This window comes from Ranitomeya variabilis, chromosome 3 (assembly GCF_051348905.1).
Source record: "Ranitomeya variabilis isolate aRanVar5 chromosome 3, aRanVar5.hap1, whole genome shotgun sequence".
NCBI lineage: Eukaryota > Metazoa > Chordata > Amphibia > Anura > Dendrobatidae > Ranitomeya > Ranitomeya variabilis.
Genome location: NC_135234.1, coordinates 1,609,427 through 1,625,162, shown reverse-complemented (window position 1 = coordinate 1,625,162; position 15,736 = coordinate 1,609,427). Strand labels below are relative to the sequence as shown.

Here is a 15,736-nt window from a genome sequence, read left to right as displayed (position 1 = left end):
TCGGTATTACAGGCGAGGGGCAGCTGTGGTGGTCTCAGTATTACAGGTGAGGGGAATCGGTGGTGGTCTCTGTATTACAGGTGAGGGGAATCTGTGGTGGTCTCGGTATTACAGGTGAGGGGCAGCTGTGGTGGTCTTGATATTACTATAGAGGGGAATCGGTGGTGGTCTCGGTATTACAGGTGAGGGGGATCTGTGGTGGTCTCGGTATTACAGGTGAGGGGCAGCTGTGGTGGTCTCAGTATTACAGGTGAGGGGAATCTGGTGGTCTCTGTATTACAGGTGAGGGGGAGCTGTGGTGGTCTCGGTATTACAGGCGAGGGGCAGCTGTGGTGGTCTCAGTATTACAGGTGAGGGGAATCGGTGGTGGTCTCGGTATTACAGGTGAGGGGAATCTGTGGTGGTCTCGGTATTACAGGTGAGGGGCAGCTGTGGTGGTCTTGATATTACTATAGAGGGGAATCGGTGGTGGTCTCGGTATTACAGGTGAGGGGGAGCTGTGGTGGTCTCGGTATTACAGGTGAGGGAGAGCTATGGAGGTCTCGGTATTACAGGTGAGGGGCAGCTGTGGTGGTCTCGGTATTACAGGTGAGGGGGATCTGTGGTGGTCTCGGTATTACAGGTGAGGGGGAGCTGTGGTGGTCTCGGTATTACAGGTGAGGGAGAGCTGTGGAGGTCTCGGTATTACAGGTGAGGGGCAGCTGTGGTGGTCTCGGTATTACAGGTGAGGGGGAGCTGTGCTGGTCTCGGTATTACAGGTGAGGGGAATCTGTGGTGGTCTCGGTATTACAGGTGAGGGGAATCTGGTGGTCTCTGTATTACAGGTGAGGGGGAGCTGTGGTGGTCTCGGTATTACAGGTGAGGGAGAGCTGTGGAGGTCTCGGTATTACAGGTGAGGGGCAGCTGTGGTGGTCTCAGTATTACAGGTGAGGGGCAGCTGTGGTGGCCTCGGTATTACAGTTGAGGGGAATCTGTGGTGGTCTCAGTATTACAGGTGAGGGGAATCTGGTGGTCTCTGTATTACAGGTGAGGGGGAGCTGTGGTGGTCTCGGTATTACAGGTGAGAGGGAGCTGTGGTGGTCTCAGTATTACAGGTGAGGGGAATCGGTGGTGGTCTCGGTATTACAGGTGAGGGGAATCTGTGGTGGTCTCAGTATTACAGGTGAGGGGAGTCTGGTGGTCTCAGTATTACAGGTGAGGGGGAGCTGTGGTGGTCTCGTTATTACAGGTGAGGGGGAGCTGTGGTGGTCTCTGTATTACAGGTGAGGGGCAGCTGTGGTGGTCTCGGTATTACAGGTGAGGGGAATCGGTGGTGGTCTCGGTATTACAGGTGAGGGGAATCTGTGGTGGTCTCAGTATTACAGGTGAGGGGAGTCTGGTGGTCTCTGTATTACAGGTGAGGGGGAGCTGTGGTGGTCTCGGTATTACAGGCGAGGGGCAGCTGTGGTGGTCTCAGTATTACAGGTGAGGGGGAGCTGTGGTGGTCTTGATATTACTATGGAGGGGAATCGGTGGTGGTCTCGGTATTACAGGTGAGGGGGAGCTGTGGTGGTCTCTGTATTACAGGTGAGGGGAATCTGTGGTGGTCTCTGTATTACAGGTGAGGGGGAGCTGTGGAGGTCTCGGTATTACAGGTGAGGGGCAGCTGTGGTGGTCTCGGTATTACAGGTGAGGGGGAGCTGTGGTGGTGTTGATATTACTATAGAGGGGAATCGGTGGTGGTCTCGGTATTACAGGTGAGGGGAATCTGGTGGTCTCTGTATTACAGGTGAGGGGGAGCTGTGGTGGTCTCGGTATTACAGGTGAGGGAGAGCTGTGGAGGTCTCGGTGTTACAGGTGAGGGGGAGCTGTGGTGGTCTCGGTATTACAGGTGAGGGGAATCTGTGGTGGTCTCGGTATTACAGGTGAGGGGCAGCTGTGGTCTCGGTATTACAGGTGAGGGAGAGCTGTGGTGGTCTCGGTATTACAGGTGAGGGGCAGCTGTGGTGGTCTCGGTATTACAGGTGAGGGGAATCTGTGGTGGTCTCGGTATTACAGGTGAGGGTCAGCTGTGGTGGTCTCGGTATTACAGGTGAGGGGCAGCTGTGGTGGTCTCGGTATTACAGGTGAGGGTCAGCTGTGGTGGTCTCGGTATTACATGTGAGGGGGAGCTGTGGTGGTCTCGGTATTACAGGTGAGGGGGAGCTGTGGTGGTCACGGTATTACAGGTGAGGGGGAGCTGTGGTGGTCTCGGAATTACAGGTGAGGGGCAGCTGTGGTGGTCTCGGCATTACAGGTGAGGGAGAGCTGTGGAGGTCTCGGTATTACAGGTGAGGGGCAGCTGTGGTGATCTCGGTATTACAGGTGAGGGAAAGCTGTGGAGGTCTCGGTATTACAGGTGAGGGGAATCTGTGGTGGTCTCAGTATTACAGGTGAGGGAGAGCTGTGGTGGTCTCGGTATTACAGGTGAGGGGCAGCTGTGGTGGTCTCGGTATTACAGGTGAGGGGCAGCTGTGGTGGTCTCGGTATTACAGGTGAGGGGGAGCTGTGGTGGTCTCGGTATTACAGGTGAGGAGGATCTGTGGTGGTCTCGGTATTACAGGTGAGGGGGAGCTGTGCTGGTCTCGGTATTACAGGTGAGGGGAATCTGTGGTGGTCTCAGTATTGCAGGTGAGGGGGAGCTGTGGAGGTCTCGGTATTACAGGCGAGGGGCAGCTGTGGTGGTCTCTGTATTACAGGTGAGGGGAATCTGTGGTGGTCTCAGTATTACAGGTGAGGGGGAGCTGTGGTGGTCTCAGTATTACAGGTGAGGGGAATCTGTGGTGGTCTCAGTATTACAGGTGAGGGGGAGCTGTGGTGGTCTTGATATTACTATAAAGGGGAATCGGTGGTGGTCTCTGTATTACAGGTGAGGGGAGTCTGTGGTGGTCTCAGTATTACAGGTGAGGGGGAGCTGTGGTGGTCTTGGTATTACAGGCGAGGGGCAGCTGTGGTGGTCTCAGTATTACAGGTGAGGGGAATCTGTGGTGGTCTCAGTATTACAGGTGAGGGGGAGCTGTGGTGGTCTTGATATTACTATAAAGGGGAATCGGTGGTGGTCTCTGTATTACAGGTGAGGGGAGTCTGTGGTGGTCTCAGTATTACAGGTGAGGGGGAGCTGTGGTGGTCTTGGTATTACAGGCGAGGGGCAGCTGTGGTGGTCTCAGTATTACAGGTGAGGGGAATCGGTGGTGGTCTCGGTATTACAGGTGAGGGGAATCTGTGGTGGTCTCAGTATTACAGGTGAGGGGGAGCTGTGGTGGTCTCGGTATTACAGGTGAGGGGGGAGCTGTGGTGGTCTCGGTATTACAGGTGAGGGGCAGCTGTGGTGGTCTCGGTATTACAGGTGAGGGGCAGCTGTGGTTGTCTCGGTATTACAGGTGAGGGAGAGCTGTGGAGGTCTCGGTATTACAGGTAAGGGGCAGCTGTGGTGGTCTCGGTATTACAGGTGAGGGGGAGCTGTGGTGGTCTCGGTATTACAGGTGAGGGAGAGCTGTGGAGGTCTCGGTATTACAGGTGAGGGGCAGCTGTGGTGGTCTCGATATTACAGGTGAGGGGCAGCTGTGGTGGTCTCGGTATTACAGGTGAGGGGAATCTGGTGGTCTCTGTATTACAAGTGAGGGGGAGCTGTGGTGGTCTCGGTATTACAGGCGAGGGGCAGCTGTGGTGGTCTCAGTATTATAGGTGAGGGGCAGCTGTGGTGGTCTCGGTATTACAGGTGAGGGGAATCGGTGGTGGTCTCGGTATTACAGGTGAGGGGAATCTGTGGTGGTCTCAGTATTACAGGTGAGGGGGAGCTGTGGTGGTCTTGATATTACTATAGAGGGGAATCGGTGGTGGTCTCGGTATTACAGGTGAGGGGGAGCTGTGGTGGTCTCGGTATTACAGGTGAGGGGCAGCTGTGGTGGTCTCGGTATTACAGGTGAGGGGAATCTGGTGGTCTCTGTATTACAGGTGAGGGGGAGCTGTGGTGGTCTCGGTATTACAGGCGAGGGGCAGCTGTGGTGGTCTCAGTATTACAGGTGAGGGGAAGCTGTGGTGGTCTCGGTTTTACAGGTGAGGGGAATCGGTGGTGGTCTCGGTATTACAGGTGAGGGGAATCTGTGGTGGTCTCAGTATTACAGGTGAGGGGGAGCTGTGGTGGTCTTGATATTACTATAGAGGGGAATCGGTGGTGGTCTCGGTATTACAGGTGAGGGGGAGCTGTGGTGGTCTCGGTATTACAGGTGAGGGGCAGCTGTGGTGGTCTCGGTATTACAGGTGAGGGGGAGCTGTGGTGGTCTCGGTATTACAGGTGAGGGGGAGCTGTGGTGGTCTCGGTATTACAGGTGAGGGAGAGCTGTGGAGGTCTCGGTATTACAGGTGAGGGGCAGCTGTGGTGGTCTCCGTATTACAGGTGAGGGGCAGCTGTGGTGGTCTCGATATTACAGGTGAGGGGGAGCTGTGCTGGTCTCGGTATTACAGGTTAGGGGAATCTGTGGTGGTCTCAGTATTACAGGTGAGGGGAATCTGGTGGTCTCTGTATTACAGGTGAGGGGGAGCAGTGGTGGTCTCAGTATTACAGGTGAGGGGAATCTGTGGTGGTCTCAGTATTACAGGTGAGGGGAATCTGGTGGTCTCAGTATTACAGGTGAGGGGCAGCTGTGGTGGTCTCGGTATTACAGGTGAGGGGGAGCTGTGGTGGTCTCGGTATTACAGGTGAGGGAGAGCTGTGGAGGTCTCGGTATTACAGGTGAGGGGAATCTGTGGTGGTCTCAGTATTACAGGTGAGGGGCAGCTGTGGTGGTCTCGATATTACAGGTGAGGGGGAGCTGTGCTGGTCTCGGTATTACAGGTGAGGGGAATCTGTGGTGGTCTCAGTATTACAGGTGAGGGGAATCTGGTGGTCTCTGTATTACAGGTGAGGGGGAGCTGTGGTGGTCTCGGTATTACAGGCGAGGGGCAGCTGTGGTGGTCTTAGTATTACAGGTGAGGGGAATCGGTGGTGGTCTCGGTATTACCGGTGAGGGGGAGCTGTGGTGGTCTCAGTATTACAGGTGAGGGGAATCTGTGGTGGTCTCAGTATTACAGGTGAGGGGGAGCTGTGGTGGTCTTGATATTACTATAGAGGGGAATCGGTGGTGGTCTCGGTATTACAGGTGAGGGGCAGCTGTGGTGGTCTCGGTATTACAGGTGAGGGGGAGCTGTGGTGGTCTCGGTATTACAGGTGAGGGAGAGCTATGGAGGTCTCGGTATTACAGGTGAGGGGCAGCTGTGGTGGTCTCGGTATTACAGGTGAGGGGGATCTGTGGTGGTCTCGGTATTACAGGTGAGGGGGAGCTGTGGTGGTCTCGGTATTACAGGTGAGGGAGAGCTGTGGAGGTCTCGGTATTACAGGTGAGGGGCAGCTGTGGTGGTCTCAGTATTACAGGTGAGGGGCAGCTGTGGTGGTCTCATTACAGGTGAGGGGGAGCTGTGCTGGTCTCGGTATTACAGGTGAGGGGAATCTGTGGTGGTCTCAGTATTACAGGTGAGGGGAATCTGGTGGTCTCTGTATTACAGGTGAGGGAGCTGTGGTGGTCTCGGTATTACAGGTGAGGGGCAGCTGTGGTGGTCTCGGTATTACAGGTGAGGGGGATCTGTGGTGGTCTCGGTATTACAGGTGAGGGGGAGCTGTGGTGGTCTCGGTATTACAGGTGAGGGAGAGCTGTGGAGGTCTCGGTATTACAGGTGAGGGGCAGCTGTGGTGGTCTCAGTATTACAGGTGAGGGGCAGCTGTGGTGGTCTCGGTATTACAGGTGAGGGGAATCTGTGGTGGTCTCAGTATTACAGGTGAGGGGAATCTGGTGGTCTCTGTATTACAGGTGAGGGGGAGCTGTCGTGGTCTCGGTATTACAGGTGAGAGGGAGCTGTGGTGGTCTCAGTATTACAGGTGAGGGGAATCGGTGGTGGTCTCGGTATTACAGGTGAGGGGAATCTGTAGTGGTCTCAGTATTACAGGTGAGGGGAGTCTGGTGGTCTCAGTATTACAGGTGAGGGGGAGCTGTGGTGGTCTCGTTATTACAGGTGAGGGGGAGCTGTGGTGGTCTCGGTATTACAGGTGAGGGGCAGCTGTGGTGGTCTCGGTATTACAGGTGAGGGGAATCAGTGGTGGTCTCGGTATTACAGGTGAGGGGAATCTGTGGTGGTCTCAGTATTACAGGTGAGGGGAGTCTGGTGGTCTCTGTATTACAGGTGAGGGGGAGCTGTGGTGGTCTCGGTATTACAGGCGAGGGGCAGCTGTGGTGGTCTCGGTATTACAGGTGAGGGGAATCGGTGGTGGTCTCGGTATTACAGGTGAGGGGAATCTGTGGTGGTCTCAGTATTACAGGTGAGGGGGAGCTGTGGTGGTCTTGATATTACTATGGAGGGGAATCGGTGGTGGTCTCGGTATTACAGGTGAGGGGGAGCTGTGGTGGTCTCTGTATTACAGGTGAGGGGAATCTGTGGTGGTCTCTGTATTACAGGTGAGGGGGAGCTGTGGAGGTCTCGGTATTACAGGTGAGGGGCAGCTGTGGTGGTCTCGGTATTACAGGTGAGGGGGAGCTGTGGTGGTGTTGATATTACTATAGAGGGGAATCGGTGGTGGTCTCGGTATTACAGGTGAGGGGAATCTGTGGTGGTCTCTGTATTACAGGTGAGGGGGAGCTGTGGAGGTCTCAGTATTACAGGTGAGGGGCAGCTGTGGTGGTCTCAGTATTACAGGTGAGGGGAATCTGTGGTGGTCTCAGTATTACAGGTGAGGGGGAGCTGTGGTGGTCTTGATATTACTATAGAGGGGAATCGGTGGTGGTCTCGGTATTACAGTTGAGGGGCAGCTGTGGTGGTCTCTGTTTCTGGTGACATGCTTTGCCTGGGGTCCGTATTCTGGCTGTGGTGTTGGTGGTGCTGCCGTTGACTTAGCTGGCTGTCTTACAGGTACAGCGGTTGCCGGTGATGTGCTGGTAACCATGGCGATAATGACTCCCGGTGATGAGTTTGCCCCTAGTGTAGATTTTAGTTTGTGTTTATAACAGGGACCTGTTTTCTCCTCAGGGTTAACTGCTCCTTTTACTTTAAGATTGGAGCGTGTCGCCATGGAGACCGATGTTCACGACTCCACAACAAGCCCACGTTCAGCCAGGTTAGTGCCCCCTCTACAGATCCTATGTCTGAGAGAAATGCTCCCTTGATGCCACCTGGGTCTCTGGCGGCCTGTACCTCGTAGTCCTGGGCCTGATCCATGTGTAGCCTGTGAGACTGGCCTGGGACTGTCTTTGTGTGCGAGCAGCCTCCATGATGGTGTGTCTCGGGAAGCCTCGGATTCTCCCTGAGGCTTTTTCTTTGCTTTTTCTTTGCGGTCCTCCTGAATCTGATTCCTTGGCCCAGTACGAGTTTGAGGTCAGTGGTCTGGAGTGGGATTTACGTGCTGTGTGATTAAAGGAGTCGTGTGCGGCTGCTGTCTGTACACGTGCAATAGGGTTCTAGAATGACACTGCTGTGGGTGAAGAGAACCCCTCCGACGGCTCCTCCTTCGTGTAGCAGCTCAAACATCTTCTGGCCATCAGCCACATGAGTAAAAATGAAGGATTGGTAAGTGATGATGTGGGGCCATGGTTGTAGTATGGAAAGGCACGGTGACAGACAGCCCAGAGGTGATGGGCTGCCCGGAGCTGACGGATGGCCCACAGGTGACGGGCGGCCCACAGGTGACGGCCGGCCGGGAGCTGATGGATCGCTGAGGCGACGGGTGGCCCAGAGGTGACAAGACGGCCCAGAAGTGACGGGTGGCCCGAAGCTGATGGATGCTCAGAGGTAACAGGCGGCCCGGAGCTGATGGATGGCCCACAGGTGACGGGCGGCCCAGAGGTGATGGATGGCTGAGGTGATGGGCGGCCCAGAGGTGACGGGTGGCCCGAAGCTGACAGATGGCCCACAGGTGACGGGCGGCCCACAGGTGACGGCCAGCCGGGAGCTGATGGATGGCTGAGGCGACGGGTGGCCCAGAGGTGACAAGACGGCCCAGAAGTGACGGGCGGCCCGAAGCTGATGGATGGCCCACAGGTGACGGGCGGCCCAGAGGTGATGGATGGCTGAAGTGATGGGCGGCCCAGAGGTGACGGGCGGCCCGAAGCTGATGGATGTCTCAGAGGTGACAGGCGTCCCGGAGCTGATGGATGAATCAGAGGTGACAGGCGTCCCGGAGCTGATGGATGGCTCAGAGGTGACGGGCGGCCCGGAGCTGATGGATGAATCAGAGGTGATGAGTGGCCCAGAAGTGACAAGACGGCCCGGAGCTGATGGATGTCTCAGAGGTGACAGGCGTCCCGGAGCTGATGGATGGCTCAGAGGTGACGGGGGGCCCGGAGCTGATGGATGGCTCAGAGGTGACGGGCGGCCCGGAGCTGATGGATGACTCAGAGGTGACGGGCGGCCCGGAGCTGATGGATGGCTCAGAGGTGACGGGCAGCTCAGAGGTGACGGGCGGCCCGGAGCTGATGGATGGCTCAGAGGTGACGGGCGGCCCGGAGCAGATGGATGGCTCAGAGGTGACGGGCGGCCCGGAGCAGATGGATGGCTCAGAGGTGACGGGCGGCCCGGAGCTGATGGATGGCTCAGAGGTGACGGGCGGCCCGGAGCTGATGGATGGCTCAGAGGTGACGGGCGGCCCGGAGCTGATGGATGGCTCAGAGGTGACGGGCGGCTCGGAGCTGATGGATGGCTCAGAGGTGACGGGCGGCCCTGAGCTGATGGATGGCTCAGAGGTGACGGGCGGCCCGGAGCTGATGGATGGCTCAGAGGTGACGGGCGGCCCGGAGCTGATGGATGGCTCAGAGGTGACGGGCGGCTCGGAGCTGATGGATGGCTCGGAGGTGACGGGCGGCCCGGAGCTGATGGATGGCTCGGAGGTGACGGGCGGCCCGGAGCTGATGGATGGCTCGGAGGTGACGGGCGGCCCGGAGCTGATGGATGGCTCAGAGGTGACGGGCGGCCCGGAGCTGATGGATGGCTCAGAGGTGACGGGCGGCCCGGAGCTGATGGATGGCTCAGAGGTGACGGGCGGCCCGGAGCTGATGGATGGCTCAGAGGTGACGGGCGGCCCGGAGCTGATGGATGGCTCAGAGGTGACGGGCGGCCCGGAGCTGATGGATGGCTCAGAGGTGACGGGCGGCCCGGAGCTGATGGATGGCTCAGAGGTGACGGGCGGCCCGGAGCTGATGGATGGCTCAGAGGTGACGGGCGGCCCGGAGCTGATGGATGGCTCAGAGGTGACGGGCGGCCCGGAGCTGATGGATGGCTCAGAGGTGACGGGCGGCCCGGAGCTGATGGATGGCTCAGAGGTGACGGGCGGCCCGGAGCTGATGGATGGCTCAGAGGTGACGGGCGGCCCGGAGCTGATGGATGGCTCAGAGGTGACGGGCGGCCCAGAATTGACAAGACGGCCCAGAGGTGACGGACGGCTCAGAGGTGTGAGATGGCCTTGGTGCTGACGGATGGCCATGACGCTGACAGATGGCTTGGTGCTGACAGGTGGCCCGGAAGTGACTCGTTTGTGCGCTCAGATACTGTACCGTTAAGTTCCCTTTTAAGAATTCCTGCGATTGGCATAACTACAAGAAATGTGACTTGTGGCTACTTTTCTTCTAGACTATCGCTCTACTTAACATTTACCGAAATCCGCAGAACTCCTCGCAGTCGGCAGACGGCCTGCGCTGTAAGTGCCCCCACATAGCCCGGTAGCGTCATGCCCTGCGCCCGTCCTTACTGACCCTTGTCTCCTCCTTCCCAGGTGCTGTGAGTGACGTAGAGATGCAGGAACATTACGACGAGTTCTTTGAGGTACGAGGCAGCAGTCCTGTGTGAACGAGGCTGCTGTGTACCAGGCGGCTGTCACTGGAGCTGCTCCTGAATGCCTGTCGTCCTGACGGTGACAGACTCTTGTGTTTTTTGATGTCATTAGTCGGAGAACCTGTGGGTTCTGCGTGAGCCCATGATGGCCTTTATTAAGAATAGTATAACTTGGCCTGTCTTTGCAGGAAGTGTTCACGGAGATGGAGGAGAAGTATGGAGAAGTAGAAGAGATGAATGTCTGTGATAATCTGGGAGACCATTTAGTGGGCAACGTGTATGTGAAGGTGAGTGGCCAACGTGTATGTGAAGGTGAGTGGCCTCCGCACTGGGTGGTGCTGGCTGCAGCTTGACTTAGTGTTCAGGAGCGACTCTGCCCTCTAACTCTGCTGACGTTGCGTGCGCTGACGTTGTCCTGTTAATGCTTTGTGGCTCCTTATGAGTTGCTCGCTGAGAGATTGCCTCTTGTGATGTGACATTACTATAAGACTGTAATCATATTTTGTGTCCACCGGAACAGCAAAATGGCGACCAATAAATTGAGGACCACAGTGGAATAAATGTGAATGTCGCAGATATCAATCATAAAAACGCATGAACTTCCACAGATATAGGACGCTACAAATTACGTCTCGTAAGTTATTTCAGGCGATTCTGCTTCTCCGCATTTATGTACAGTTAGGTCCATATATATTTGGACAGAGACAACATTTTTCTAATTTTGGTTATAGACATTACCACAATGAATTTTAAACAAAACAATTCAGATGCAGTTGAAGTTCAGACTTTCAGCTTTCATTTGAGGGTATCCACATTACAATTGGATGAAGGGTTTAGGAGTTTCAGCTCCTTAACATGTGCCACCCTGTTTTTAAAGGGACCAAAAGTAATTGGACAGATGAAATAATTTTAAATAAAATGTTCATTTCTAGTACTTGGTTGAAAACCCTTTGTTGGCAATGACTGCCTGAAGTCTTGAACTCATGGACATCACCAGACGCTGTGTTTCCTCCTTTTTGATGCTCTGCCAGGCCTTCACTGCGGTGGTTTTCAGTTGCTGTTTGTTTGTGGGCCTTTCTGTCTGAAGTTTAGTCTTTAACAAGTGAAATGCTGCTCAATTGGGCTGAGATCAGGTGACTGACTTGGCCATTCAAGAATATTCCACTTCTTTGCTTTAATAAACTCCTGGGTTGCTTTGGCTTTATGTTTTGGGTCATTGTCCATCTGTACTATGAAACGATGACCAATCAGTTTGGCTGCATTTGGCTGGATCTGAGCACACAGTATGGCGGCTCTGAAGACCTCAGAATTCATTCCTGTGTCACATCATCCATAAACACTAGTGACCCAGTGCCACTGGCAGCCATGCATGCCCAAACCACCACACTGCCTCCGCCGTGGTTACAGATGATGTGGTATGCTTTGGATCATGAGCGGGACCACGCCTTCGCCATACTTTTCTCTTTCCATCATTCTGGTAGAGGTTGATCTTGGTTTCATCTGTCCAAAGAATGTTCTTCCAGAACTGTGCTGGCTTTTTTAGATGTTTTTAGCCTTTTTATTCTTGATTCTTATTAGTGGCTGCACCGTGCAGTGAACCCTCTGTAGTTACTTTCATGCAGTCTTCTCTTTATAGTAGATTTGGATATTGATACGCCGACCTCCTGGAGAGTGTTGGTCACTTGGTTGGCTGTTGTAAAGGGGTTTCTCTTCACCATGGAGACTATTCTGCGATCATCCACCACTGTTGTCTTCCGTGGGCGCCCAGGTCTTTTTGCATTGATGAGTTCACCAGTGCTTTCTTTCTTTCTCAGGATGTACCAAACTGTAGATTTTGCCACTCCTAATATTGTAGCAATTTCTCGGATGGGTTTTTTCTGTTTTCGCAGCTTATGGCTGGCTTGTTTCACCTGCATGGAGAGCTCCTTTACCGCATATTTACTTCACAGCAAAACCTTCCAAATGCAGCACCACACCTCAAATCAACTCCAGGCCTTTATCTGCTTAATTGAGAATGACATAACGAAGGGATTGCTCACACCTGTCCATGAAATAGCTTTGGAGTCAATTGTCCAATTACTTTTGGTCCCTTTAAAAACAGGGAGGCACATGTTAAGGAGCTGAAACGCCTAAACCCTTCATCCAATTTTAATGTGGATCCCCTCAAACGAAAGCTGAAAGTCTGAACTTCAACTGCATCTGAATTGTTTTGTTTAAAATTCATTGTGGTGATGTCTACAACCAAAATTAGAAAAAATTTGTCTCGGTACAAATATATATGGACCTAACTGTGCATACGTATAAATACACGTGGCGTGTAATAGTAGTATTGTAGATGTGTGATGGAGAAAGTAGAAGCTGCATCTATGTGGAAAAGCAATAATGGGATAATGGTAATGATACATAAAATAGGACAGCAGAGAAATCACTTTACATATACCACCCATCAACACAATGTACAAACATAGAATTACAGAGGAGGCCCTGTGAAATGCGTGCTAAACGCGAACTCTAGTGGTCGGTATCTTATGTACTCTCCTAAAGATTAAAGCATAAAAGGTTAACGCAAATGAGTTGTTCTGCAGTGCCGAGAAAGAATGGAGGATGCGAATCCAATAGTAAGTGGTTTATTTGTCGACTCCTTTCAAAGTATACAACTTCTTCATCTCGACAACCAATGTATCCGGTTCTTGGAGATGCCCTTGGTACCTTGTCCTCAATATATTACTTGGCGTAATTTTGTTTCAGTTCCGGCGAGAGGAAGATGCAGAAAAAGCTGTGAAGGATCTAAACAATCGTTGGTTTAATGGTCAGCCCATACACGCAGAGCTTTCTCCAGTTACCGATTTCCGGGAAGCATGTTGTCGACAGTATGAAATGGGGTGAGTGTATGGCAGAGCAGGGAGGATGGTACCAAGCGGACAGGCAGGCATCTAGGAAGCCCACAGAGGGGCTAGATGTCATTGACTTTGGGGGCCCAGAGACAGGATTGGGTTAAGCAGACTAGTGACTGCTACTAGAAGTGTGAAATCTACACCCTCTGTGGCTTCTGATGCCTTTGAGTTAGATCCATGGCCATGAACAGCTGTTGCGATGTCACTATCTGCCTTACTGTTGATTTTGTGTTTTCAGGGAGTGTACACGTGGTGGCTTCTGTAACTTCATGCATCTAAAGCCTATCTCCCGGGAGCTGCGCAGAGAGCTGTATGGCCGACGCCGGAAAAAGTAAGCTGACAAGTCTGCAGATGTATTAATCATTAGTGACAGATGCTTGTTTAAGATGGTCTGTTGTGTCTAATCACCTCCTATGTCTTATTTTCTTTTCCTTTATTGATAATTTTGCGTCCGTATCTGACTTTAATAGCGCTGCACCCCAACCAACATTTTCTCACAAGCCAGATTTACTGGTACATGCTATAACCATTCTCAGGCTATGAACCAGCTTTGAGTGTTGATGCCCCAGATACGGTTGAACCCAAGAGACTGAGCTTCATAGGATGAAAAGTTTCTTCCTGATCACAGAGGACTTGATCTGTAATAGGCTCTGCTCACATCTAGTTTCTACTGAGCGGATGCTCGGAGAAATCTCTCGACATTGGACTCTTTTCTCACACTTGTCTTTTGCTTCTCAGACATACCATGATACCATTTTTTTCTTCACCAGGCATCGATCCCGCTCCAGATCCCGTGAACGTCGCTCTCGTTCTAGAGACCGCGGCAGAGGTGGTGGTGGTGGTGGTGGTGGTGGTGGACGTGACAGAGATCGACGGAGGTCCAGAGACCGGGAGAGGTCGGGACGTTTCTGAACCTCTGTTTTTACTCTATGTGGTGGGAGTTTCCAGTGACTGAAGTTGGCAGCGGGGGCTGCACTCATCAACTGTGGGGGGAGGGGATTCTGCGATGTATTTCATTTTTTTTCTAAGAGCCAGGCTTCTGAATAAACATTTGTAGTGATCCAGTATCTCTGATGTCAGTCTGTTCCATGAGATGTCACTATATTGGGTGCCGCTTTCTGCTGCGTATTCTCACCCCGGGTGGTGAGTTCGCACCTCTAGTGAGTCGTTCAGACCAAGATTCTGGTGATCAGACCGCCCATTCCTGGCTATAAAGACTCAATGCTGTCGTATACGATGGCAATGAGTATTACAACTGTCCAGTAACTACAGAGCACAGGTCTCGTAAGAAAAAGATTTTTGCCACTTTAACCCTCAGCTGTATGAGACCAATTTTCTTTTAGCAATTTATTTTTGCATTCCACTCTACCTAAATTCATAACTTTATTTCCCTCGGGTACATAGATGAATGAGGGCACGTCACGTTACAGCTGTGAATGAAATCAAGAAAAAAATTCCAAGTGGGATAAAATGGTTAAAAAAAACCCCAAAAACTTAATTCTGCCATTGTTTGAGTTGTGTTTTGAAGGCATCCAGTTTGCGATGACGTGATTCTCCAGGTCAGTACTATTAACATTGATGCCAAACGTATATCTTTTTTTTATATATATATACTTTAGTGGTTAAAAAAATTCTCACCTTTTGTGAAAAAAAATAAATACATTTAAATAAATTTGGTTTGTGGCCATTTTCTGAGACCCAAAACTTTTTTTTTTTTCTGTTGCCACTGATAGCCCATTTCTAAGCCTGTTTTTTGCATGGTGAGCTGTAAATTTTGTGGGTTGCAATGTGATAGCTTGATCACTATTTATTTAACTTTTGGGCAAAGGTGCAGTGACAAACAGTAATTCTGGTGTTACGTCTTTACTTCCCTGCTGCATTTATCGCACTGGTTAATTTTTTTACACGAGAGGTCCCTCAGTCTGGTCAGTCGAGTGTGACGTAGCTCCTGGTGCTAGCCACTTTCCTCTGTGGAGAGCTCTCGGCTCCCTGAAGCTGCATCCCAGGGCATGCTTCCTGTGATGCGCACATGGCATTCATTCCAGCGTGGAACGCACTTGTGGTTTTTAGAGGGAAATACATGGACATCTGCAGGCTCAGAAGTGCAGAGCACGGTTTCCAACCTAAACCAGTGCAGGACATGCCCTTGTCAGAAGAGACCTAGATGGGGAAGATGGAGGTGACCTCTAAGGAGGATGAAGACTCATATTATTCTGACCAAGACCTGAAGGAGGGGGGTGGAAGTGTCTCGGGTTCTCCCGGAAGACGAGAAAGTACTACTTTCTCCAGTCACCTTCCACAACAGCATAGGAGGTTGTCTCCATGCCCTTATGGGGGACAGGAAACACAAGAGATTAAGAGACCCTCCCACTTGTCAGTGTCTTTCCTGTCCCCCATGGGGTATGGAGAGGGTTTTGATTTTTCCGTATGCTGTGTGGCCGGCGCCGCAGTGTACCTGTCTTTCTCTATTGCCTCTCATTGGGGGACACAGGAACCATGGGTGTATGCTGCTGCCACTAGGAGGCTGACACTATGCAAATAAAAAAGCTAGCTCCTCCTCTGCAGTGTACACCCCACCGACAGGAAGTAGGATATTCAGTTTAGCTTAGTGTCAGTAGGAGGTGGACACGGGTCTTTCATTAGACCCTTATCTACCTCAATGTGCGTCGTTTCTTTTCAGGTTTCCGGAGGGATACAGGGTGAACAGTCACACCTGTAGTCTCACAATACGGACTATGAGCACGGCGTGTACTGCCACCCCGTATCCTCATAGATCCCTCAGCAGGACCATGATCCTAGCACACAAGCGTGCTCAGAAGTCCGATCCTGGCTTCTGCCCGGGCCTACTTCCGGTGCCGTGCTCCGTCCACTTCCGCTTTCATCGGGTGGGCTTTCTCCCGCCCGACAATCTCTTTACTCCCTGCCCACCGGCGCCATCTTGGTGCTCTTGGGCCCATGACTTCTACGCCGCTGCTTGG

The 15,736-nt window shown here is 52.6% G+C and overlaps 1 protein-coding gene across 2 annotated transcripts in view; it reads left to right on the top strand.

Annotated features, from left to right (window-relative positions):
• Window positions 1–13,825, top strand: part of U2AF1 (U2 small nuclear RNA auxiliary factor 1) — a 51,062-nt gene extending 37,237 nt beyond the window's left edge. The window contains exons 2-8 of one of the 2 annotated variants that reach the window (XM_077293537.1): window positions 7,072–7,159; window positions 9,664–9,730; window positions 9,806–9,855; window positions 10,053–10,151; window positions 12,613–12,746; window positions 12,997–13,089; window positions 13,529–13,825. In XM_077293537.1, the coding sequence (XP_077149652.1) occupies window positions 7,072–7,159; window positions 9,664–9,730; window positions 9,806–9,855; window positions 10,053–10,151; window positions 12,613–12,746; window positions 12,997–13,089; window positions 13,529–13,670 (673 nt within the window). In that variant the 3' untranslated portion in view covers window positions 13,671–13,825. The remainder of the gene's footprint in view (window positions 1–7,071; window positions 7,160–9,663; window positions 9,731–9,805; window positions 9,856–10,052; window positions 10,152–12,612; window positions 12,747–12,996; window positions 13,090–13,528) is intronic. The other variant, XM_077293536.1, reaches the window with a different exon arrangement.
• Window positions 13,826–15,736: the final 1,911 nt, after the last annotated feature.